The sequence below is a fragment of the Bombus flavifrons genome, chromosome 3 (assembly GCF_040668555.2).
Source record: "Bombus flavifrons isolate JBK064 chromosome 3, iyBomFlav1_principal, whole genome shotgun sequence".
In the NCBI taxonomy this organism is placed as follows: Eukaryota; Metazoa; Arthropoda; class Insecta; order Hymenoptera; family Apidae; genus Bombus; species Bombus flavifrons.
In genome coordinates, this window is record NC_138444.1 from 17,024,529 (window position 1) to 17,049,955 (window position 25,427).

Genomic DNA, 25,427 nt, shown 5'->3' on the forward strand with positions numbered 1-25,427 from the left:
CTTTCGAAATAATACGAAAGGACATGGTTTACAAGTGGAGTGTGCTCTATTCCTATACATTCTTTAAAAGTACGTCACTCTTCTTCTCTTTCTCCTTTTCTCCCTCTCAAAGAAAATGTTTGAAATGTACACAATAAACTGACTTACGGTCGTATATAAATAATTACATGTTCAATTTATAAACATATTGAATAAGAAACACATTGGTAATGCTGTATTCGAAATAATTCGATCGATTTAGTGGGTGTTATTGACATTAGGTTTTTGACCAGCGCGTTAAGCTCACAATGTACAGCAATACGAATGTTTCTTTTTTTCATTTATCGACGTGTGTCTTGTTCATGTACGTAGGCTTTTATTGGCGCCAAGTGTTTTAAGGTGCCTGTGAATTCTCGTTTTGATCAATGTATGAAAATTAAATTGAAAATCTTAACAGTTCTCTTTTCCTCTCTCTCTCTCTCTCTCTTACTCTTTCTAAATACAAACGGTGAAATGGTCATAGAAATGTGGATATCATGTTCTCAAAATTTGATCAATTAAGTCTTTACCAGTACTTTGGTAACATCTATTACTGGATATACAGGTATTCACAGAGCACAAAGAGTACTTGGCTATAACAAACATTTTATTCAACTATCATTGTATCAGATATAAACGAACATTTTTATCATCGTTAAAAGTACTAAATCGAGCGGCCTAAGGTACATGTTAAGTGTAAGCACGTATGTGCTATGTGTATGTGTGTTGTACGCGCTTGTGTGGATGCAAATACATATAGTTTTTGTTTTGCATCATTTTTGTTATAATGTCTTATGACGGACGATCTTCGAAGTGACATAACATGATCTAATCGCATCTTTATGCATTTACAAATTTCCCGTGATCGTGACATTAGCAGCAGCGTCAAAGGAAAACAACAGAAATGACAGATTAAAAAAATAGAGAAAAGCAACATACAATTATTAATGGCACATGCACTCTGGCCAATACGGACAGAGCACATACTTTGATAGGTTTCATTTTAATATTCTAAACTTTCTTCCGTTCCTAAATTATTTGCAATATAGTAGAATCGATAGTAGTTTTGAAACGTATCATTTGCTCCTCATTTGTGCCATTTAAGGTCTCGATCGCACATAATAGATTGCTTCTGACACAACAAACGTAAATTCTTTTAAGTAATACCCAGGATAAAAAACAAGGAATGTCTAAAATGTAGAACTTTATACACCACGTCAAAATATAATTGCCATTTACATAAAGAGTGGTCCGCCATCATACAAAATACTTTTCTTCTTCTTAATTTTGCAAGTTTGGGTGGAATGAAAGGTTTTAGTTTGTAACTAACCAAAAGTCGTAAACCGTATGTTATGGATGAAACGGATGTGATGAATACTTCATCGTTTTCTGAGTCCCATTTCCAACTTGTCCTGCCACATTTTTCAGTCGGTTTATTCCACGAACCGGTACGCTGCTCACAGTCACGCTTAGGGATGGGATTAAGCCCCTCGCGCGAAGTATCGATACCTAAATGAAAATGTTTGATTCTTCGCACGCTCCTTATAAATACGCATACTGACTAAAAAGATGCCTGTTTTGAAATGACTGAGCAATTCAAGTCCAGTTGTCGTTTAATACGGATCGACTTATTTATAAAAAACATACTACATACGTATCTGTTATTAGTTACTAATCATCGACAAATTTTGAAAATAGTGTATATCTGACACACTCTTTCTCGAAACTATATCATTTCGATTGCACATTTTATTTGTTATTTGCTGAACGTTCTATGTTATCGATTATTTTGTTCCAATTTACGGTTTTGGAGACTATTATATAAAGCTAGTCAGATCCGAATCTAAATAAATTAATTTCTATAATATTTATTGTTTGTCAAGGAGGAATCAAACATTTTCTTCCAGGTATTATTTCTAGTGCGTGCGACTTTTTCCCGTCATTAATGTTGAGGGAAAAATGCATCCATCGCATAATCGGCGAGGTATCACTATAACCGATCTTCTGATGCGACAATATAAGAAAAATCAGCATTTTATACGCTTCATTCTAATCATACATTAATCGATACTAAACGACATAGACTTGAATCGTTTAAATATTTCAAATCAAACATTTGTTTAGCCGCATCTTTAGTCACATTACGACCATTTGAAACGATCTTCTTATTTCAAGAAACAGAAAGAAGATAAAAAAAATCAGTAGTCAAGAATATTTGAAATTCTGAAATATAATGTACCGCGAAAAATAAAACATACATTACTTGTAAAAAAAGATCGTTTTGCATTATTAACGGTCGGCATTACTCTATTTCGTATGTTTTCTTTATAATATGACTATAAGTCGCATTGGTCATTCCATACACCTGAAACTTTAGATCAAAGAAGTATTACTAATGGATGTTTGTATTCTGGCCACAACGTAGTACATCTTGCTCTCGTTATTTAGATGCCTGGAATGACTTTGCGTAAAGCGTAACACAGTTGTTTACTTTAACTAATTCGCAATGGGAAAAATTTCCGATGGGTACTTAATAGTAAGGATTTGTTTTAACATAAATGTGTTTCCACGTTCAACGTTTGAACACTTTACAAGAACAGTGTTTATCATTGCGAATTAGTCAAATTCTACAGTGCCGGACGATGTCAACAATTGAATGCCAACAGAACTGCGTGTATTCGTACATTACAATACAAACACGACGTGTTCATATTCCCGGCATTCTTCTCATTCTTTGTTTTTATAAATATCGTAAAATAGAAGTTGTGAATTCGAATCAATACAAACTTTATGGATGTTCAATTGATACGCATCATATTCGTAGATGCGAATGAATATTCACGGGATTCTCATGGTAGATTCAACAATACGTGAATGATATGGTTAAATAATTATAAATTGGAAATTGAGGTGGTGACATTACCTGGGCCGTTACTCACCTACAGGCAACGAACCTGTTATGGGAGTAGGTGACGATGATACCATGTTTAATCGACCTTGATCTTTTACTATTGGGTCTAAAGTGAAAGAGAATGGAGAAATAAAAATGAAACTATCAGTCTTTCGAAGTATCACACCATTCATATTTTCTGTTAAAATTTATAGCGCAAAATTTAAATATACTTCATAATACTTACAAAAATAAGGATGTTCCATAGCTTCGCGTGCAGTGAGTCTTTCGTAATGATCATAACGCAAAAGTTTGTCAAGGAAATCAAGGCTTTCGTGCGATACCAAATGTTGATTCTCTGAATGCATAAAACGTTCCCAGCGTTTACGTGAATGTCGACCTAAAATATCATTGAAACGAGGATCCAATTCAATATGGTACTTTTCAAGATATTCAAATAATTCCTCAGTCCCGAGAACTTTTGCAATTCTCACTAGTTGGTCATAATTATCGTGTCCATGAAAAAACGGTTCTTTCCTGAATATCATACTTGCAAGCATGCATCCAAGGGACCACATATCTAATGAATAATCATACATCTGCAATACAAAAGAAGAAGCATATTATCCATAAATTACTTGTAACATACAGTTAAAGATATGATAAATTACACACAAACCTGATAATCTACAAGTAATTCTGGACCTTTAAAATAACGCGAAGCTACTCGTACATTGTATTCTTGACCTGGATGGTAAAACTCTGCTAGACCCCAATCGATTAACCGTAACTTTCGATTTTCATGATCTATCATAACATTGTGCGGTTTGACGTCCCTATGCATTATTCCCATACTATGGCAATAATCCAATGCCTAAACAGAAAAAGGAGACGACCATTTCTTGTACATTATTAATGATTCTCTCTTTCGTTTTACATCTTATTCAACCACAGATGCAAAATGGATCAAACACTATCGACACATTACTTACTTAAATATTCATGAGTCCGAAAATTTTTAAAATTTCTGAAACTAAGGATTCTTTTTATATGCTTTGACTAATAAGAAAGAACAATTTCAGTATTTTTATGGAAAGGCACTACATCATATTTTCATTTAGTATATTCACTTTTAACCCTTTTGAGATAAGATACTTTTAAAATTATTATATTTTATCGTACTTCATGATCAGAATAAACTAATAAAAAGCATAAGAAAGAAAGAAACAGAAAATTTATATATGCAAGTTTATAATTGTTTAAATACTTAAATTTCAAATATCATAACATTGAAAGAGTAAAGATATAGTTATAAGCAAAATAAAAATATAAAGATAAAATAAATTTCATATGAAGTATTTTTTTTATCTAAAAATACTAATACTAAATAAAACAATGGTAATAGAGGGAAAAAATGAATTTGTATAAATAAAATATTTTCGAACTCTTCCTTGAACCTATGATATACACCTACATCTATCAAAATAATAATCTCGAAGATTCACATTGGACTGTTCCATTGCACTTAACAATACACGCACTTTTAATAATTCGTAGAGGTAGTATCTTATGTCGTAGTCTGTTAGCGTCTGGTATAATTGCTTGAAGTCTGTGTTGTTCACATGTTCAAATATCAGTGCCGGCGTCCTTGATACCGGATCTTTGACAACAGCTTGGAGTGTAATTATGTTGGTCCCACCTTTGAGGTTTTCTAAGATTTTAATCTCCCTTTTTATTTTCTTCTTTTTTACAGGCTAGACATTAAAATCACATGAAAATTAAAGTTTCCGGCTAATTATAATTCGCTTACTAAAACATAATTTATTCTTTTTACCTTTAAAATTTTTACAACACATTTTTCATTATTTGTAATATTTATGGCTTCAAATACTTCACTATATTTTCCTCTGCCTAATTTTCTTACTAGTTGATAATCATCTTGTTGTCTATATAACAAAAAATTTGTTACAATTAAATAAAATGAGGGAAATACACAAATATACATACATACAGACATAGATATGCACAAATATAGATACATTTATCTAAATACACACAGAATGTTTTATTGCACACTTACCCCCAGTCGACAACATAGGATTCATAGTCCCAGTAATCTCTGGATTTGTGTGAATTCACATCTGTGTAGACTCGCGCTCTACTGGGTAGTGCCATTTTTTCTGATATATCACTACTACTATTTATTTTGTGGATTGCTATTTTTTCACTGTTGTCTATTGAAAAATTACAAAAGCTAGTTAATTTATCTCTTCCACTCACCCAGTTATAAATGCGCGAGGACAAATATACACCTGAGTCATTAAAAAAAATCATATTAAAATTAAACATATTTCAAATTAATAAGAGAAATATAAAAAATTGATGAGTAATATATGAATGTGTAATCGTCTTTTGCTAAACACTAACTTATGTTCACATATGAACTGAATCAAATATTAAAATATTAGTGTCAATAATATAATTTATAATATCAATGATAATAGTATCTATTAAGGCAACTCAATATTGCACTTATATTCATGTATACATTGAAAAATTCATTAATACAATGCAATATTTAATCATAAATCTAAACATTCTCTTGATTCTTATATACTTTTTACTTAACTTGACACAAAACAATAAATGAGTAAATTCTAATGTTTAAATACATCTATACTACATTCAATGCAAATAAATTGACAATTATGTGTATCAATTAAAAATCAATAGTAGTTGCAACGTAATTAAAATAACATAGTAAAGAAAATATAAGTACCTCATTGAGTTATAATTGAAACATTTAATTTAATTTCTTGTAATACAAATTCTGCAAAATACAAATAAATTCATTTATAAACTATCTAATAGTATCTTTATTAAAAATATCTATATGATATTTAACTGAGTGTAATTACAAAAAGGAGTTATATGGTTAGAAGAATCAAAACAACTTCACTAAAAATTATTATATGATAGCAAGCAGACTAACCAAAGAAAAAACTGAATCCTGATATAAGAAACTAACAAAGTTTAAAACGTGTTCACCGATTACAACGAATGAACTGCATATTCCTTAGAAGTCTATTGATTGTGAGCTCACAGAACACTATCAATTCGTTTCTGTGATTTGAAGTTGTGATTTAGCAAAAGAGCAATTCTATATATACAAGCACAATTTTCATATAGGGAAAATTGGTATTTAAGTTAAAGATCAAAAATGTAGGTAAAAATTAATCTACTATCGCAACAGGGATTAGAACACGCACAAGCACAAGGCACGAACACACATGTACGAGATAAATCACACGCCATCGCAATCAGGAAATTAATGTTGACTTATTCTGGACTCACCTAATACATTCCGGACCCGAATCTTGATTAGTTTGGCCGCAGCAGATCTCTAAATTCGTCGTGAAACCACGCAACCTGCTTAGGGAATACGTGAGGCCGCGCGAACGCGTGAAACTCAAAGATTTTTGCGGGCGGCCGGCTTCTCAAACGACCGAGGTCCAAGATGGCAGCCAACAATCCACCACAAACTTCAAATATATAGATTGAAAACTCCAACCTTCAACCGTCTCTTCAATCAAATCTTATTACTACTATTACTTAAATTATCGACTTAACCTTTAGAGATATTATTGTTCTTATATTATCGTTTACATCAATTAACTACATAGTTTTATATATACAGTATACGTGTTTGATATGTTTTATATAGGCACATAAAATTTAATATTAACTTTTCAATATTTTATACATATCATTCTCTTCACATAGTGATAAAATTCCATCCCCAATATGTACGTATTAAAATAAGATATTGCTAACAAATAAATTATAAAAATATTAGTACTTATATAAACCTTTTTGTATAACAAGGTTTTTATTTAATCAAGGAATGTTCATTTTTATTCAAAAGAATTGTTAATTTTAATTAGAAGGGAAACTCGTGTACATGTTTAGTAAAATATTTTAGTACACTCCATATATATTGACCAATCAGAATTTATGGTGATATCTTCATTATCGCGTGTCTCAACATGTGTCTTTAATAAATTAAACGTGAAAAAGATATTAAAGATTAATATATAATGTAATATAATATAATAAATTACGCTTACACTTGGCAGATGATGGTTTGCTATAATAAACTACTACCTATATTTACGTTAAATGTTAAATAAACGTAAAAATAAAAAAACATCTATATTTCAAATTTAACAGGGTTATTATTTAAATAATTTTTACAACATTTTAAGCTAAAGAGTATCCTTGATTTGGGTTAATGAATGTATAGGATGTAATAAAGATAAGTCATCTTTTATTGAAAACCATTGCTGTAAAAGTTGTTCTATATTCTTAGCATTATCCTATAAGAGAAAAAATTTATGTAATAAATAACCAGATGGAATAATAATACGAATAACACTGCATATTTGATATGCTATTGTCTAATTTACCTCATTCACATTCATATCAGTTATATGTAATTTTTTTTTAAGATTTTCAGCATCTAAAATCCAAATATGTGCAGATTTATAAACAATCCATAAATTTGTTCGTAATAATCCAACAACAACAACATCAGTATTTTCACATGGAGGACTGCAATGTTTATATTAAATGTTAAATAATAGTGTCATTAATGCATAACTATCTCCAATACTTACCTATCTAGAAAATTTTCAGTAACTTTTTTTAAATCTATATCCCAAGATACAGTAGTTCTCATAACTAAATTTTCTTTTTTCTCCATATTCATTGTTTTCATTTTTTCCAATGCTTTTAATAGTCTATTTTTATTCTTATTAATATTTACTATACATTTTTCTTTTGTTTCCAGTTTGCTTTTATTGTGCTCTGATTTCTCATCGTGTGCCAGGTCTCTATAGTATCCACGTTCTTCAGGTGACAACTTTTTCCAAAGATTAGTTATTTGATAGGCAATTTGAGGTGCTGTCATATTAGGATCTTTTTCTATCACTAAAAATAAGAATACAAATCTAATATGTATATTTCGTATTTAAATTAAGTTGTGTATGTTAAATATTTTTACCTTCTGACCTGACATATTTTGAAAATTTAAGAAAACCTGTACATAAATTTGTATGTGGATTGATATTTGGTGACTCCTTTGGTTCTGTACAATTGTAAGATTCTATATCCGTACCTCCCTGTAAAAATCACTTTTTAATATATTTCATGTGATTTCATGAATTGGATTTCTTATAAATCTTACTTTCAACCCAGATACGTGTCCTTTACTCCATTCTTTTAATGTAATTGACTTTTTCATATTCAATTTATTCTCTGCATGCAAAGTGTTTGTTTCTGCATTTTTTATCTTATTTTCTTTCTCATCTGTATTTGTATTGGAAGAATCGAACAATACAAAATCCTCACCTAGATCTACTATAGGTAATTGACTGAATGTTTCAGATGATGGACTTAGTTCAAATGGTGGAGTATCTTCTGTGTTTTCTTTTGTATTACTATCACTATACAAAGTAAAAAATATATTAAAAATAATTAGATTATATTTTTTATCCTATATTATAAATACTAACACTGAATTATGAGAAATGTCGTTATTGGAATGAATCAATGCAAAATTCTGTGATTCATTTGAATCTGATTCACTTAAATCTAGAGATGGTAATTGAATATTGAGGTCATCTACTTTTTTTCCATATTTTTCAGCACTTTCGTCATCACAAATTTGCATATTTATAGAAACTTGCGGTTGTCCTTCATGTTCGAAATTATTAATCTCGGTAGAATTTAAATTATTTGTTACATTTTCATCGGTATTTATATTCTTTTCAATAGGTTTATCAAAATTTCCTTCTAAGCGTAATTTTCGTTTTTTGCATGCAGGTTCCTCATTTTCAGTATTGTTAATGTTTACTTTCTGTGTATAATCTTGATAATCAGTAAATGAACTTTCGCAATTGTTTTCTGATTGCATTTCTCTTTGTATTCCATAAAAATTTTCTAGATATTTTTCTATTATATTGATAACCACGTTCTGTGCACATAATATACATCATATAAATTCTTAAAAAAGTATAAAATTAACCATTTTTGCGAATATAACTACCTGATCCTTAAAAAGGAGAGAAGTTTTATTTGGTTCTAGATTAACATCTATGTTTGCTGCATTTATTAAAATATATACAAGAAATATTGGTTTTTTCCTTGATGACGATTCTTGTCCCAATGCCTCGAAAATTATTTTAACCATTACCTGGAAATAACTCTTAAATTCTTTAAAACTGCATCATATAATTAAAAGAAAGGCTAAGTAAGGTATATACCTTTTCTAATTCTTTATATTTAATTGGTCTATCATTCACAAAAATATATTGTCCTCCGGATTGTAATACTTCAGTTGCTTGTGTCATCTTTGAAGGAACCATTATTTTAATTTTAATCTAAAACATATACTTTCATATATTAAAGTATTACATAAAGGATTAAATACATAAAATTTTGTACATAATTACATCTGTATCTGTAATATCTATCCAATTCATACAGCATGTTATTTTTTTACCAAGAGTATATGTAACTGCTTCTTCGAGATTACTTATACTAGGTTTTGCAAATATTATGTTATTATTTACTTTATAATTTATTCGTGCATTAAATTTGCATATTCCATAACTTTTTATTAAGGACTCCAAAGTTTTAATATCTTGAGTAGCTTTTTTTAAATTTGTTATTATTTGCCTTCTCACTGGCATTTGTTTAAACAATTGTTTAACTTGTACAGTTGTTCCTAAAAAGAGATATATAAATGTATATTTAAAAAATTTGAAGCAAAATATTTGAAGTTGTCTTGCTACCTGTAGATCTGTGACAATGTTCTGAATTTATGATATGACCATTATGATCTATAGTATAAGATATAGCTGCTTCATCTTGTTCTGTTTTTGATATGATTGTAAGATCCGATACTGCACTCAATGCATATAAAGCCTCACCTCTGAATCCATATGTTTCTAAAGATTCTACAAACAATAGTATGATTATAAATGCAAAATCATATTATGCATTGCTATACAAATGTTTTCTTTGTAATATAATTACATACCTAAATCGGAGAAATTAGACAATTTTGATGTGTAAGATGATAAAGCCATGTAAGGAGCATCTACTTTTGAAATACCACATCCATCGTCCTTTACTTCTATTAATGTACATCCATTATCTATCTAACATTTTTAAAAATATGAACTTTATATAAAAATCTTTAAGTACTTTGAAGTAATTATTAAAGAACAAAATGTGCTCTGAATAAGAAAATTAATGTAGTACCAAGTTAATTTCAATATTTTTAGCACCAGCATCAAACGCATTTTCTATTAATTCTTTTACAGCAGTAGATATCGAAGTTATAACTTGAGTGGTAGTTATTAGTTTCACTGTGTCTTTGTCTAAAGCTGAGATGATCATTTTTACGTAACGTCAGATTTATCGAACATCCATTAAGGCATTAAGATTTTTTTATACGTCAAATTTATATCTTGTGCATTTTGTACATCACATAACGTATCCACTCATAATTTAATGAGATCAACGCGCGAATATCTGTTTTAAAATTTGTTTACAAATGAAATGGAAAAGATAGATCGTATACGACTTTAGAAATGAAGAACGCGATTATAACGACATTCAGTGGACCGAATTTTCAAGCGCGGGAATTTATAAATATGAAACCCATAAGTGTCATATTTTAAAAATACGTAATTGAAGACGGACCTAATTTAATAGTTAAAATTTAAAGGATGGGAGAAGAACAATTTAGATATAACCCAAAATAACAATTTTATTTCAAAATATTATTTCGAAATATAAATTATATAAAGTCATACACCGATATAATACAGCGTCGTATTTGAATAACAAAATAATTAAACACTTTATTTGTACTTCTCCAACAATTTGTCCACGAATTTAATGTACCCTTCTTTCGCATCGTTCTGCGACATACCTTCCTTCGATTTCCATGCGTCCCATTTTGCTTTCCCCTTTAAATCCAGCATACCAGGTCTCGCTGTACAGAATAATGGAATGATATAAATAAAATAATTGCATAAAATTTTATACGAAGTAAGACAAGCATAATCCATATACTTCTTGTATAATATGTATTAAACATGTATGTAATAACTCACTGGTATTTATATTTCCCACCGTTGCTTGTTTAAACAACGCGTACAATTCTAAAAATTCTTCGTCAGTAGGACGTTTGGTAAGAGCTTTTACAGCTTCTGTTGCTTGCTCGAATTTCTACAAAATCACATATACAATTATGTACTATCTAGTCATATTAGTTATTGCAGATGCTCGTAACTATATTTTCCTTAATATTTAAATTTCGTATTTCCTTTTATAGCACAAGACATTATTGAATAATGGAAGATAAATTATGACGTTGCACAAAATTTCACCTTTGAATCATTACGTTATCTAGTAGGAAAATATCGTTAGAAAATAAATTTCCTGTAAATGAGTGAAATTGATAATATATTATTTACGTAAATCATAATTCCTCGTTTTCTTCCTACTGAGCAATCTTAAGCATTAACTATTTATCACAAATGACAACAACAATTATTATAACAAATTTTTCTTTCTCCTTTTTACAATTATACAATCCGATCTTGTATCAATACATAGTGATTTATTTACCGAATATAGTCACATAAATGAAACCGAACTCGCCGAAAAGTATTGAATAAATAAAATCGTAATTACCTGATCAAGAGACATCCTTTTTAGCAGTTAATGGTAGCTTTCGGTTAAGTACTGCTAGTGACCAATGGATCTACCTATGCATGGATTAAATATTGCTTCTGAAGTCCCCACCTTTTTACCAACTATGCTACATAACTGGCAATGACAAAAAGAGGTACATGTAAGATTTAAAAAAAATTAGTACGTACATACATCTACGAATAATAATCTATCCATGTCGATGTTTTTAAGCCGATTTATATATTTCATATATAATTTACTACCAATAGTTTACAAATTGTTGGCTTCGTAAATTTTTATCTATACTACCGAAGGTGCGATATTTTAGTGCACCTTTAGCTCTAATTTTTCGAATTATGTCTATAATAATTAAAAACGAATTTATATATAAATTAGGATGGTTACTCGCTGATCTACTTTTGAGAAACAATGTCATGATACGCATGATTTGGTCCGGTCCAGCGATGGGAGACCAAGTCAACGAAAACCGCCTGGAAAGAATGGGGCCAACCTGCCACATCATCACCCAATACTCAGCTACGCAAGAATGTAGAAATTCTTGACTACCTGATACATCGTTTTACCTTTCCCTAACTTTGCTGTGCACGAGAATCTCTGCTCCTCAGGGCCGTGTTCGAAGACAATGTGTACATCGAAGCTCAGGCTGAATTTCAGAATTTCAAAACTGAACGAAATGAGTTTCAATCTCTTGAACGTATCGTACAGATTACACGGAGAATTCTATTTCTTAGCACGTATGTTGTACGATGACGAAATTATACATGACAATATGGAATTAGATGTTTTATAGATGCGCATCGGATAGAAGCAATTTGATTGTGTAAATATCGAAAAGAGATTAGATGATAAACGTAATAAAGAAAGGAAGATAAGGAGGATAATTTCGTTGGTATTTAGAACCGCAGAATAAAATTTTCGACATGCCATAGGACGAAAGTACAGAAATAGCACTCATGAAGCTACGAGAACAGGGAGGGTGAATCATTTGAAGAATACGGGAATGGTTGACGAGTAGCAACGAAAACCGACGGAGACGACCGATTTCGTGTACGCGGGATCGCGGCCGCGCGCAGTCAGAGCAAAGTGGTTTCAAAATTCACCGAGTATGCGTGATTTGTCACTCGATCGCCGATCAGTTCGATCGGGACAGTGTTACTCTCTCTCGGAAGAGTACGCGGCCAGCTAACACTAGTGCTCGACAGACACGTCTGTCATCGTGTTTGCGATTTATCCGATGAACGGTATCGTCGGTATAAATATACTTGTAAGCGGCAAATGTATCCGTGGCCTTGTTAACGATACAAGTTCTTTACATCGAGTGTCGAACAAATTTTGTGATTGTTTACTGCTTATTAACCAATACGGGAAGAGAATCAAAGAGTAACAGTAGCATGGGAAGTCAGAAAGTTTGGTGTGAAATATCTCAAGTGTCTCGGCAAGCGGACAAAGTACACACCGTGAACAAGGAAATTCAACGAGAATAAAAATATTTTGATTATTGCGATTGCGTTTATCATTTATTTAATAAACGGTGATATGTATTTCGTATTGCTCGAGAAAACGGGCATCGAATAACGAACGATCGACAAAACGTGCAATGTGTCTTTTTGAATGTTACACGTTACGAAGGAACAGCAGACAGGCTTAGTTGTTCATTCCGAGAATCGTGATTTCTACGGCATTCGATGCGACATAGTCGACAAAGATATGGCCAGACCGCGTTCTCGTTTAATCGCGATTGCTCTCTAACAAGCATTACGTATCAAGGATATCAACGTTGTTTGACCAGCCATCGTATGATATCGATCGTATTATGTTAAAAATTTGTGCTGACAGTGGAGAAAAAGTTGTTGCTGTCACGTATGCGGCGACTACTGTGTCACGTTGCATAGCATCGAAAATCTCGTTAAAAGGTAGATAAATTCAATCGAATTCCTAATAACATACACGGGTATTTGCCGGTATCTGATAACAGATCGTGTTCCTTTCGTTATCGCTGGATCGTCGAAACAGCGCATCCATGGATTTTCTTCATTATGCGACACGATATTATGCGGTTGGACTATGATTTTCGCGTGGTCGTTATCGAGAAATCAACTTTGGAAGTAAAAGGTATTCACAATAGTAACATGACAAAATGACGATTCTTTGGGTGAATCGGTAATGATTAATTAACATATCATACCACTGGGTGACGTTGAAGTAAGAGAAAAGATGAGTATTGTACCAGTTGCGAATAGGAGTTTTCTCCACGGAGACCGGAAACCATCTCCAACCTCGGAGAAAATTCTTTACGCGACTCTCGATAGTCTGGCTCTGAAGAGAGCGACGTTACCTTTGCAGTTGTTACCTATCAACGATGATAGCAACGCTACGACCAAAGCAACGAACGAGTCGATGAAGCAGGGGAAAATTCATACTGAGATGATTGCCAAGAGATCCAGCTTCAAGGTTCGCGTTAATTGTTCTTTAATAGGTGTTCAACTTCCAGACGATTTCTTTCAGCTCGATAAAATTGCAATTTCGCAACTGTCAGCGCTATTTCACGTTTGTCATTTCACAATCGTTGAAAAAACACAACGAACGGGGTAGTTGGAATCCCGTCGCGATGCGAGTTCGCGAAAGTTAAAACGATGCTAATAAAGGAGTGGCTTGGAAGCTTGTTAGCTTCCAACGATCGTTATTCGCCATTCGGTTTGAATTCTACTGACCGACTGATTTGGTAACAGATTCGAAAACATTTCGTTATCTTATCGTACTCGTACTATCGCCTTGTTCCTCGTACTTACATCCGTTAATTACCGACCGACGAGATCTTTTTTTTTTTTCGCCCGTTTACGTGCTTTTGTCGGAAATCAAGTTCTTCTGGTCAAATCAACTAGTTCCTCTGGTTCCAATTCCTCTAGAAATTGCAACTCGCAGAGCGACGGGGCGGTTACTATTTTGAAACAGTTAGATTGCGATTTTTATCGTATTCCTTGAAACCGTATCCGCAAAACCGTTATAAATGTCCTAACTATAGCATAAGTAGGTAGGTATACAGGGTGGTTGGTAACTGGTTGTACAAGCGGAAAGGGGGTGATTCTACGCGAAAAAAGAAGTCGAAAATATAGAATAAAAATTTCTTTTTTAATTTTTTTTCTTTAATTTTTCCATTGAGACAACGATCTACAGTGAGATCCGTTATAACGAGACATGATAAAGTGCACGCGTACCGAGCGAAAATTCAAAGTCGATTTTCTCGAAAACAAAGCCTCAAACGAAAAATTTTTATTCTATATTTTCGACTTCTTTTTTCGCGTAGAATCACCCCCCTTTCGCTTGTACCACCAGTTACCAACCACCCTGTATATACGCAAACTAATGACTCGCGTGAAACGTTTCGTTCAGGTCGACGCGACGTGTCCTTCATCGAAGCAACATGCAAAATACCTTGTGGTTGGATCGCCGTTGTCGTCGTCGTCGTCTTCGTCGTCGAAGCCAGACTCGCAAGAAACGCGGTTGAAAACCACCGCGGTCGAGCCTAATCTAAAAAAAGATATCGCCTGTTTGCAACGCAATTGGACCAATAACAGCGATATCGAGGATACTTTGATAAGAGATAGCGTGTTGGAGACTGATATTTTCGAGGAAACCTATGCCGGAGAAATTGCACGTAATTCCAGTTATTGTTGTTATATCGCGAATCATGTAACAGCGAGTTCCACGAACGACAAAAATGAATCTCCATCGGACGATTATGAGAAAATAGAATCGGTGATCGGTACGGACGCGTGTTGCAACTTTCAAGCAGAAGCGAACGATGACGAAGAGAGTCTCGAGAACGAGGAAGATACTTCGTGCACGAAAAATGTATTTGTCAAATCTAAATCTACCAATGATTTAGCTAGCAAGAGTTATTCGGACATGAGACTATCCTTAGACGGACAGTCTTTAGTGGGAACGTTTTCGGATGGAAAGTTAGCGAAAAGTTTGCTCTTTAGCAACGAATTTCCAAACTGCGGGAAAAAGAAGAAACATTTTGCGAAAAATGTGTTGCATTTCGTACCGGAATATTTGGTAAAGGGACAAAAAGGGAAGAGAAAGCAGAAGGAAAAAGGTATTCCGAGTCGATCGTTGAACTCTTTGAAAACTTCATCATCGGTAGATACAAAGATAGGGATAAATTCCAACGGCAGATACAGATCGAAAAGTCTTTCTCGGGAGGAATTGAAATATCTAAAAATCTCTTCGCCGACGAATTTTGTTCATATCGCGTCCGCCACGAATCCGAATCTGGTTTCCAACGAAAACACGATCAGATTTAGTTTGGGCCAAGTGGTAATTACACACGAGCAAAAGTGTGCCACCTTACCTCTTCTCGTAGCAACGAACTACGAAAATTCAATGGCTGAAAAACGAAACGGGCAAGCGTCGTCGTCGATCGTCGCAGAGTCGACTTCTTTCGATGCAACGTCGTCGGTCGTTGATAAATCAAATGAGAAAGCCAAACGTACGTTTTCTCTTTTGGGATTACTTTTCTCATTTAAATATCCATTTTCTTCGTCTCGTTTAATCATAATATTTTCTAATTTTAGGAAGAAACGACGGGTTCAATGTTGAAACCCTAAAACGCCAATTATTATCCGAGTTGCAAACGCGTTCGGCAAAACTATTGGAGTTAAGCCAGCAGGTGAAAACGGACGAATATCGGGCAAATATACGCGAGGGGAGTAACGCAACGTACGAACTAGCGTATGAGCCGTGTACCGAATTACCTACCAATTCCAGTTTTCTCTGGAGCAATCGGACTAAGAATTTCCTTCTGGAGAATACGCGGACGATCCCCAATGAAAATACCGAAAATATCGAAGACGCCGTAGGTGAAGTATACGACGACGTTGGACCTCTGAATCTTAACAACCAGGTGATAATCCAATGTGTGTGTACGATGTATTAATGTTCAGCGAATCGACGTGTTTCTCTGATTCTTTGTTCGCCAGTTATTTGATACATAAATATTGGTCGCATCAGAACGCGACGTCTTGGCAGTTTTGCATTTCAGCTTTTTCATATTACGTTTTTGTTTATCTTAAGAAATATAATCGCTTGACGGTTTATAATGAATTATCGGTTTCTTTCGTGTTGCGTTACGATGCATTAATTATGCATTAATTAACGCATTAATTAGGAGGACGATTACGACGATGTGGGCACGCCTGATGCATTACACGTTAATGACAATCGTATCAGCGAATCTCCGACTGCTTTCCAAGATTCCGATGATATTTACGACGACGTTATGGGTCCGAGTTGCGCAGTAAACGATTTTAAGGACAACGAGATCGAAATTTGCGATAACGAAGTGAAGCAAGAAAGCAGCGAACTATTCGTCACTAACGAATATTCTAGCGTAGACGAAAATATCGATGTATCAAATAACGATCAAGATGTATATGATGACGTCGGTTTACCGAGCGAAGAGCGAGTCAATAGCCTTTATACCGGCTCTACGATAGGTTCCATCTTGGGATCGAGTTGGATGTGCGGCAAAGAATCCGAGTGGGAGGATTTAGAGGATTCAACTATGATCGGACTATCTCAATTTGCGAACAAATACTACACGTCGTAAGTAAGATCGGATACGATAAAATACTTCCTTATCATTTCTCTAGAAAGTAGTTTTTCTCTTGATGAAAAAAGGATAGAGACGCAAGTCGTTTCGAGTAGAAAAAGGTCGGGTCAGAGGTGGTCCCGGATGATGAGAAAACAACGATCCAGAATATCAAGGAAAGACTTCAATTCGTCGTCGAAGCCATGCGAGTCTACGCTTCGTGGTAAGTTTTTGCAAAAATATTATAAATATATTCTAAGATGAAATTACGTCATATGTGTATCGGTAATGTCAGGTATACAGTTGTTTCTATAATTGTTTAACAAGTGATCGACTTTAGGCATTTTATGTACAAACACGATGTCGTAAATAAATTGTCGTATCTCACAGACGATAAACGTTTGTGAGATTTTCAATGAAACTGATTTTCAAAAAATATAAAAAATCTTGTTCCCATTTAAGAGTTCGTATAGCACAAAGAGTCGAAACATCGACGAGGCTTCAATGCTCGATGCGATGAATATACACGTCGTTTTTCTTTTTCAAAAGTATTAGACAGCGTAAAATGAAACATTTGCTACGAATTTCCGCTGGTTCACGCGACACGTGAATAGTATACGTAGGTATATACAGTAACAAGAGTAAGCTGACCATATAATTGATTCAGCGCTATTTGCATTCTTAAATTAGACGAATCATATGTCAAGATAATGTTGAAAATCGAAACATACAGCAATGAACGGAGTGAAAATTTTCCATCGATTGTGACTTCCTTTGTCTTCGTACATAATCTCGTTGGTTCGAGATCGAAAATCTCGAAGTAAAAGAGCGAAAAACATACAAAGTGAAAGAAAGAAATAGACTTCTGGAATCAACGGCTATGGGACAGCTTGTGGAGTGCATTGTGCTGTTATATCGCTGGAACAATAGTCGGTTGCTCCAAGTAAAAGTTACCTAAATACATACTTACTTGTCGTATCGCACATGTCTCGCGATGAACGAACATCGCTGACAATCTACAAACGGTTGCACGTAATCGACCGATCATGAATTTTCTATCTGAACGAGACTTACCCATTGAAATTGTTTTTGTTCGAAATGTTTGACACAGTTGTTATTCCTGAATTAAAAGAGAAATTGAGAAGGAAGAAAGACCGCATCAATCCTTCCGATCGCTTTCACGGGCATATTGCCCATACCTAAGGCGATTCATCAATATCTTGTAAGGATTAGCAACAGTGGGATGGACGATAGTAAATAGACAGAACGTAGGCGATGATTCGATGCGCGTGAAAATATTTTATCGAGGAATTCAGCCTGGAAACCGGACTCGAGCACACAGATGAGGGAGGTGAAAGCGCGTATTGCGCTCTCTCAGTGTCAGTCACGGCCGAGACGCTGCGCTGTTTGCGTCGCGTCGTGTAGCGTCGCGCTACTTCCTATCGTATCGTGTCGGAACTCTCTATTATACTTTCGCACGATTTTTCGTTCGTCGATTGCACAACGGTACGATTCTTTCTTGATCATCGCTACCTGCTTAGTCTTTTACTTAATTCCGACACGAATTTGATATTCGTCCATCGGTATTCGTAAGCGAGACTCGTCCGCAACGAGTCGACATGTCGTGGAAATGAAACAGACCTTGAAAACTTTCCAACGACCGAATACACAAGGTAAATTACGATACTTTATTTTATACACGACATGATAAAGACTTTACAAAAATCGAGGTTTGTCCAAGACATAAACAGGACGAAACCGTTTACAATGTATCCCTTTTGTCTGACTGATCTCAACTTATTTGCTCGCCATTCAGATACTAGAAATAAAAAAAACTCTTTTCGTCGCTTTTGTTCGTTCGTTCGGAAATATATATATATATATATTGTAGATTTTAATTATTCTTTTGAACAAGCAATACGTTTTAATCCAATAATACGTGTTATCCGATCGCGAGAGTTATTCAACGAGATCCGACAAGACGATCTGTGTTTATAAATGAAAGTAAAAAGAAATTACACGCGACTCACGATCGAAATAATTTCACTTTATTCGTCCGATGCACCATAGCTTCTACCTGTCCCCTTCTCCTCTTTAATTTCTCGATTTCTCGATCTTCCTGTTAACGTTTGAAACTTGGACAAATGTCGAGCACCACACACACACACCCACGTTATACCACATCGCACCACATCACGCCACACCATATACATATGCATTTGTACACGTGTGTGCGGTAAGAAAACGACATAGTAACGCTTGACCGTGAACGATGATTTTAAGTGGCTGTCAGCCTTGGCAACGGATCGGTGTTGCTCGTTGGCTGTACGCAGAATATCGAAGAATGGAAGAAAGAAGAGAGCGAGGACCGAACGACGCAACAAGATCCACAAAGAACACAGGGTCTTGTTCAAATGAGGGTCATCGACCTAGACGAAGACGTGGACACGCAGGAAACATCGTGCTACGTTCACGAAGGTCCTTGCAAGATTTTAGGAAGTTGCGCTGATTAAAATTTTCATATACTGTTAAACAACAACGAATTTCTATCGATTGTTTGTCCGTCTGTCTTACGGGAAGAAAAGATTTTCTATGTATCTCAAAATCAATCTTAGAAAAGAGATCTAATAAATTCTATGATTTACCTTGAAATCGTATTAAAACAAAAAACCACTTTCCTACTAGTTTGGGAGATAGAGGTTGGAACATAGCGCGAGCGCGTCTCGTTTTTCATCGACTTAGTCATTAACGTTTTACAGACGATACATCCGATGACAGCACGTACGAGAGTCTCCATTCCTTCCAGCCGGATGACTTCTGCACAGATTCGGAAGCGGAGACGACAACCGACGAGACGACAAGGGAACGAGAATACGAAAGTACCGAAACAGAACGAAAGATTCCGATAGATTCCGATCGATTAGTGATCGCGTATTTGGAAGCACCCACAAGACCGAATCCTCCACCACCGCGCGAAGTTAGTCTGACTCGAACTCTTGGTAAAAGAATAAAGATGCTTCGAAGGACTTGGAGTATTACCAAAGGAAGTCTGGGCCGCATGCGAAAGAGAACCACAGTTGACGACGGTCATTCTTGCGACGAAAATAAGGAATTCTCCAACGATCATTCGAATTTAGACGGTGGAAGATATTTTAGTTTTGCCAGACATTTTAAAAGAACCGTTACCGGACCTTTTTCAACCTTTTACTTAAATGGTTACATCGATTCCGCGAATGGCGATAACGATCTCTCAACGTCCAAAAATTCAAGCGAGGAACCAATGTATAGCAATACCAATGACGAGATGGGTAAGTCAGTGTTTGAAACTTATATCTCTCTCTCTCTCTCTCTCTCTCTCTTTTCTTTCTTGATCTTCCTAATTTCTCACGTAATTCCTCTAGACCACTACAGCGTACTCGTCGATCAAGAACCACTCTATCAATTTTATGCAGCAGCTGCTGCTAGGATCGCGTCCGACTTCAGCTCAGACGATTACGAGGAGGTAATGTATTATATTACAGACCATTCGGAATATTCAAATGCTTCCGATACGGTCTAATTATTTATTTATTATCGATTATCAGGTCGAGGGTATGATCCCGTCGCGATCTACTACGGATTTGGCAAAACCGGGACATAGAACGTTGTGGTGTCAAACACCACAAGTCATAAATAATGGTCTTTTACGTAAGCGACACGTTACATTGTTGCTGTTTTGAATTTTCATATTTTATCCAAAGTCTATCCAAGATCACGTTTTACTCTTTACTAGAACGACTAAGTACGGAGGAGAAGAAGGTTCAAGAAGCGAAATTCGAGATTCTCACTTCAGAAGCGTCCTATTTGAATTCTCTACGTGTCCTAAAAAACGAATTTCTCAACGAACCCTCACTCGATGAAATTTTAACTCCGTTCGAGAAAGATAAACTGTTCGGCGGTATTCCTAGCGTATTGCAAGCATCGGAACAGTTTTTAGCTGAACTAGAAACTGTATGGAGATACGATCCCATGTTGCACGGTTTGCCAGACGTGTTGCTTAAATATACCGACAAATGTTTAGATATTTACGTAGCGTATTGTTCTAATCAAGTTAGCATAGACACGACTCTTAAAGATTTAAGGTAAGTAGAAAATAATTCCCTCGGATGGTGATAAAGTTATATCGGTGGATTAATTTTTCCAGAACACGAAAAGGTTCAAAATTTATAGAAACCATATCGCAAATAGAAGCTCGTTCGACTTGTCAAAGTTTGTCGTTGCACTCATTTTTAATGTTACCAATGCAGCGAATAACGAGGTAAAATAAATTCTGTTTAAATGTTAAAATTTCACACATGTCGAATAACGAATGAACGCGACAAAAGCATGTAAATTATTAAAAAGTATGTGAATCCAGGCTTCCTTTATTGGCCGATGCGGTTCTCTCTAAACTGCCAGTAGAATGTGAAGATAGATCACATTGGGAAAAAGTTTTGTCGAGTTTAAGTTACGTCGTTGCTGAATGTAACGAAGGCGCCAGTACCGCAGCAAAAGAAATCGAAATGGAAAATTTAATACGGTAATGTTTACGGCTTAATATAGCCCAAGAAAGTTGTATCGCAATCTTCCCTATTTATTTACATATATGTGTATATATATTAAACAAGAAATTTTATTTTAACAGAAAATTGGAATATTCTGCAAAAATTAAACCAATCGTATTAAAAGGGAAACATTTGGTTAAAAGTGGACCAACCGTACAACTATCGACAAAAGCCGATGCGGAATACAAACTCACGTTTGGAAAAAGATTTAACAAGACGCCACTTTATTTATTATTGCTCACGGATCTTCTTCTAGTCGCAAAACAGAAATCTAAGTATGAACTTTCGTCATAACAGCATTCTCCTGCTCTGCTATAAAATAGAAAATTATTGTTTCGTATAACGTATGTTTTTCTTCTCTATGTCACAGTACTCACGACGAAATGTACACCGTTATAGATACTTGTAAGAGAAGTTTAATCGCTTTAGAACCAGTTCCTGAAGACTCGCCATTTGCTGGACGCAATGCGATGCTGTTGACGCTCTTAGAAAATTATTCTGGACATCAGATCGAATATATATTAACGTGTGAAAGCGACACAGAAAGACAAAGATGGCTGGAAGCAGTTTCATCCTCGAAACGCGGATTGCCAGAAGAAACTCTTTACGAAGTGTGGGATTGTCCTCAAGTAGTAGCTTTATATTATTACTCTCCAAATCAACCGGACGAATTGTCATTGCATCCAGGTATATAATATTTTTTATGAAAAGACTACTTAATCTATTTTGACCGATCCTGCGTTTCAATTAACGCAAAAAGTTGCTTTTAGGTGATATTATAAACGTGTTTAGGAAAATGTCAGATGGGTGGTATCAAGGAGGAAAATTGTTAAATGGTGAACAGGGCTGGTTTCCTGGAAATTATACGAAAGAAGTAGCTTCAGAACATGTTCGTGCAAAAAACCTTAAACAGAGACATCGTTTTCTTACACTAAGCGGAAACGCATTACAACGAAGAGCAAAACAACAATCAGCAACTCATTAAATGAATGATGATTCAACTATCGATTATTAATTTATGCAATTTTTAATAAATCAGATTTTACGATATTCTACAATAACCTAATCCGTATCGTTCTCACATAAATAACAATAAATGTAAGGATTAGTCAAAACTGAAAACATGTTTATAATAAAAGTATCTTATTATTTATTGTCTTAATATAAATACTATTATAAATGTTCCCTAATAATCTCATCAATCTATAACTGTACTTCATATATTTTAGCTAAAAGCCTGAGAATAAAAACAAATGAAATTAATATTTGGATAATTTATAACAATCAATGGAATGTTTTGTTTATGCAAAAATAGGACATGACACGTACAGTCTTACAAAGCAGGCTTTCCAGTTCTTTCTGAGAAAAGAAGAATATTGTATCCTGACAGTACAGCAAACTTTAACTTAAACAAAATAGATTGTCTTCTATTACATTCTAAATAAACAATCCAGTATATTCGTCATTATCCTTCCCGCGATAAACGCAAAAAATTTGTTCGTTAATCGCGCTCACAATCACAATGATACAATATGTCAATAATGTTTATATACCTGCTCTAGAATATCTAGATGGTTTCACTTCAAATAATTTTCTTACAAAATATACCTGTATCGTTGTGGTTACCATTATGACAATTATTTGGGCAATAGACCATGTTTGGACATAAGAATTATTATCCAATAATAAATTTAAATCTCGAGCTTCTCTACTTCTGCTCAAATGTTGAGTTTGGAGCATTTCATTAATGTTTTTCTCCACATTGATTATTGCAGACTAGAAAAAAAAAACACATCATGAACAAATTGTCATGAAAAAATATGAAAATAATAAATACTTACTGTAAAGTTTTCCACAGAAAGATTTAATTCCTCTAGTTCCATTGAATATTTATCCCATTCATCGTATCTGTATCAAATAAATAAATAAATAAATTATGGACTGTAATTAAAAGATATACTTTGCAACATTATACATTTTAAAATATATATACATATATGTATTTATTACCTGATTACTGTAATATATAAATTAACTAATTTTGAAGCAAATCTGGAAAACTGATTATCTATACAAATGCTATAATAGCCAGCATTTTTCACAGTATCTTGATAATCTGAGTTAGGAAGCCACTGATAAGGATGAACTATTACTCCTTCTGGATTTCGTACTGCGAAACCAGCTTTTCTATCTCCACCACGTACCACCTGCATTTATAAATATTCTTAAAAATTTTCTTATTTTCTCTTTTTTTCGAATATTTAAAAATCTCTAGGAATTTACGCTTAAAGAATAGAACCATATGGTTAAATATATTCAGATAAATCATAAGATTATACATATTTAAACTTGTACGAAAAATATTCGTTGATATTATACTATACTGATCCTCAATTTGAATAAGTGAATAAAAAAAATACTTTCTATGAAATAACCGTGTGAAAATTAACTGTATACCTGGAAATTTACGTAGAAAGTAGCGCCAGCATTAACATATTGAAAGTAACAATCTTCTTTTCCGGCATCAATATGAACTTTATAATCTAAGGCCACTGCGGGTAAAGTTTCATACCATGGATGAGGCATGCTGGCGTTCGCGAGGCTAAGAAACACTCCGAAAACCAAACTTCGTAAAAAATTAGACATTGTTCACGTTTAATCAAACAGACCATCACAACAATCCACCCGGCCAACAATCGCTTTCACGATCACTGACAAATGTGCTTCAATGTGCTTCTCCTACATCCACCACAATCTTCAGTAGTTCTCAACTGTCTTTATTCGACTCTTTATTGTAATGTATAATTCAAAATATTGAAATCTATTGCAAATTTTGTTATTATTTCATATTAGAAATGTAAAAATAGAACAGTTTAAATGTACAAATATTATGATAATATTCAATGTAAAATATCGTTGTCAATATTTTACGAACGCCAATTCTACTATCATATATAATTTATTTAAATCGTTGCAATTTCACAGTGTTTTATGAAATTTATAACGAATTTAAAATAAAATCCATTACCTATTCACTGTCCATTAAGGAAACAAAAAAATTATAACTAATAAAAATAATAGTAATTTGAATATCTTAAATTTAAAAAGCTCTACTAAAAGTTGAAAATCATTAAATATGAATGGAAAACAATGAACAAAGAAAATAAATATGTAAGTATCATATGATCTGAATTTTGGCTTTCAATGCCGAGTGAAAACATCTGTGAAAGAGAGAGCTGCTCGGATTTAATACAAATGAAGATCTAGTCTAAAACAAATTAATATTGATTCAAAATCTTATACACTGAAGTTATTAAGCTCTGTACATAAGAATAAAAATCAAATGGTTGTATGTAACAATATGATAACATATCACATAATTTACAAAACGATCTAAATAATTTTTAGAAATTTTTATAGGTAGAAGGTCAAAAGAAAGAAAAATTGAAAGTTTTATTCTGATATTCTGATATAAAATTATCGAGTAACTGATTGAATAGTTATTAAAATCATTTAATAACCATATTTTAATTATTACAATGAAATATATTTA

At 33.8% G+C, this 25,427-nt stretch overlaps 5 protein-coding genes across 10 annotated transcripts; 1 reads left to right on the plus strand and 4 right to left on the minus strand.

Moving 5' to 3' along the window:
* Positions 1-607: 607 nt before the first annotated feature.
* Positions 608-6,455, minus strand: CkIIalpha (casein kinase II subunit alpha). Of its 3 annotated transcripts, none has more exons than XM_069109077.1 (8): positions 6,263-6,455; positions 4,989-5,142; positions 4,743-4,854; positions 4,450-4,662; positions 3,588-3,782; positions 3,156-3,507; positions 2,958-3,035; positions 608-1,527 (listed from the first exon to the last, which is right to left on the minus strand). In XM_069109077.1, exons 2-8 carry the CDS (start codon positions 5,081-5,083, stop codon positions 1,175-1,177), a joined length of 1,398 nt encoding a protein of 465 aa, XP_068965178.1. In that variant the 5' UTR covers positions 5,084-5,142; positions 6,263-6,455; the 3' UTR covers positions 608-1,174. The 3 variants fall into 3 exon arrangements, with proteins under 3 accessions (XP_068965178.1, XP_068965177.1, XP_068965179.1); XM_069109076.1 differs by having other exon boundaries at positions 4,989-5,220; XM_069109078.1 differs by having other exon boundaries at positions 1,388-1,527; positions 2,942-3,035; positions 4,989-5,220.
* Positions 6,456-7,739: 1,284 nt separating this feature from the next.
* LOC138177843 (PMS1 protein homolog 1) lies at positions 7,740-10,571 on the minus strand. Its single transcript, XM_069109068.1, has 10 exons — positions 10,235-10,571; positions 10,011-10,131; positions 9,763-9,927; positions 9,421-9,695; positions 9,232-9,348; positions 9,015-9,161; positions 8,482-8,942; positions 8,154-8,412; positions 7,979-8,088; positions 7,740-7,897 (listed from the first exon to the last, which is right to left on the minus strand). The coding sequence occupies exons 1-10, from the start codon at positions 10,370-10,372 to the stop codon at positions 7,879-7,881; spliced, it is 1,812 nt and encodes a 603-aa protein (XP_068965169.1). The 5' UTR covers positions 10,373-10,571; the 3' UTR covers positions 7,740-7,878.
* A 156-nt stretch (positions 10,572-10,727) lies between these two features.
* LOC138190114 (acyl-CoA-binding protein homolog) lies at positions 10,728-15,236 on the minus strand. The gene is made up of 4 exons (XM_069132636.1): positions 15,131-15,236; positions 11,678-11,812; positions 11,095-11,209; positions 10,728-10,973 (listed from the first exon to the last, which is right to left on the minus strand). Exons 2-4 carry the CDS (start codon positions 11,690-11,692, stop codon positions 10,840-10,842), a joined length of 264 nt encoding a protein of 87 aa, XP_068988737.1. The 5' UTR covers positions 11,693-11,812; positions 15,131-15,236; the 3' UTR covers positions 10,728-10,839.
* Positions 12,092-23,042, plus strand: Exn (Ephexin). 4 transcript variants are annotated; one of them, XM_069132631.1, is made up of 15 exons: positions 12,098-14,149; positions 15,089-16,190; positions 16,276-16,604; positions 16,869-17,305; positions 17,381-17,514; positions 19,575-19,769; positions 20,051-20,599; positions 20,693-20,793; positions 20,876-20,978; positions 21,064-21,412; positions 21,475-21,588; positions 21,688-21,849; positions 21,955-22,149; positions 22,245-22,561; positions 22,667-22,924. In XM_069132631.1, exons 1-15 carry the CDS (start codon positions 13,913-13,915, stop codon positions 22,705-22,707), a joined length of 4,365 nt encoding a protein of 1,454 aa, XP_068988732.1. In that variant the 5' UTR covers positions 12,098-13,912; the 3' UTR covers positions 22,708-22,924. The 4 variants fall into 4 exon arrangements, with proteins under 4 accessions (XP_068988735.1, XP_068988732.1, XP_068988731.1 ...); XM_069132630.1 differs by having other exon boundaries at positions 12,100-14,149; positions 22,645-23,042; XM_069132632.1 differs by lacking the exon at positions 19,575-19,769 and having other exon boundaries at positions 12,101-14,149; positions 22,645-23,042.
* Positions 23,001-24,749, minus strand: LOC138190113 (transmembrane emp24 domain-containing protein 5). The gene is made up of 4 exons (XM_069132635.1): positions 24,332-24,749; positions 23,885-24,081; positions 23,716-23,782; positions 23,001-23,650 (listed from the first exon to the last, which is right to left on the minus strand). Exons 1-4 carry the CDS (start codon positions 24,518-24,520, stop codon positions 23,420-23,422), a joined length of 684 nt encoding a protein of 227 aa, XP_068988736.1. The 5' UTR covers positions 24,521-24,749; the 3' UTR covers positions 23,001-23,419.
* Between the last annotated feature and the right edge of the window lie 678 nt (positions 24,750-25,427).

Bases quoted from the DNA above. Each gene is read 5' to 3' on its own strand.
- CkIIalpha (XM_069109077.1), bottom strand. From the start codon at position 5,083: ATGGCACTACCCAGTAGAGCGCGAGTCTACACAGATGTGAATTCACAC. The intron at 3,783-4,449 runs GTGCGTGTATTG...TTTTCTGTTTAG, and splicing joins ACCTCTACGAATTATTAAAA to GCATTGGATTATTGCCATAG. The intron at 3,036-3,155 runs GTAAGTATTATG...CTTTCACTTTAG, and splicing joins TATGGAACATCCTTATTTTT to ACCCAATAGTAAAAGATCAA.
- LOC138177843 (XM_069109068.1), bottom strand. From the start codon at position 10,372: ATGATCATCTCAGCTTTAGACAAAGACACAGTGAAACTAATAACTACC. The intron at 9,162-9,231 runs GTATATACCTTA...AGTTATTTCCAG, and splicing joins AATATAAAGAATTAGAAAAG to GTAATGGTTAAAATAATTTT. The intron at 8,089-8,153 runs GTAAGATTTATA...TGATTTTTACAG, and splicing joins GACACGTATCTGGGTTGAAA to GGAGGTACGGATATAGAATC.
- LOC138190114 (XM_069132636.1), bottom strand. The intron at 10,974-11,094 runs GTGAGTTATTAC...TATTCTGTACAG, and splicing joins GGTGGGAAATATAAATACCA to CGAGACCTGGTATGCTGGAT.
- Exn (XM_069132630.1), top strand. From the start codon at position 13,913: ATGAGTATTGTACCAGTTGCGAATAGGAGTTTTCTCCACGGAGACCGG. The intron at 16,605-16,868 runs GTGATAATCCAA...CGCATTAATTAG, and splicing joins CTCTGAATCTTAACAACCAG to GAGGACGATTACGACGATGT. The intron at 22,562-22,644 runs GTATATAATATT...AGTTGCTTTTAG, and splicing joins CGAATTGTCATTGCATCCAG to GTGATATTATAAACGTGTTT.
- LOC138190113 (XM_069132635.1), bottom strand. From the start codon at position 24,520: ATGTCTAATTTTTTACGAAGTTTGGTTTTCGGAGTGTTTCTTAGCCTC. The intron at 23,783-23,884 runs GTAATAAATACA...TATTTGATACAG, and splicing joins TTATATATTACAGTAATCAG to ATACGATGAATGGGATAAAT. The intron at 23,651-23,715 runs GTAAGTATTTAT...TTTTTTTTCTAG, and splicing joins TTTCTGTGGAAAACTTTACA to TCTGCAATAATCAATGTGGA.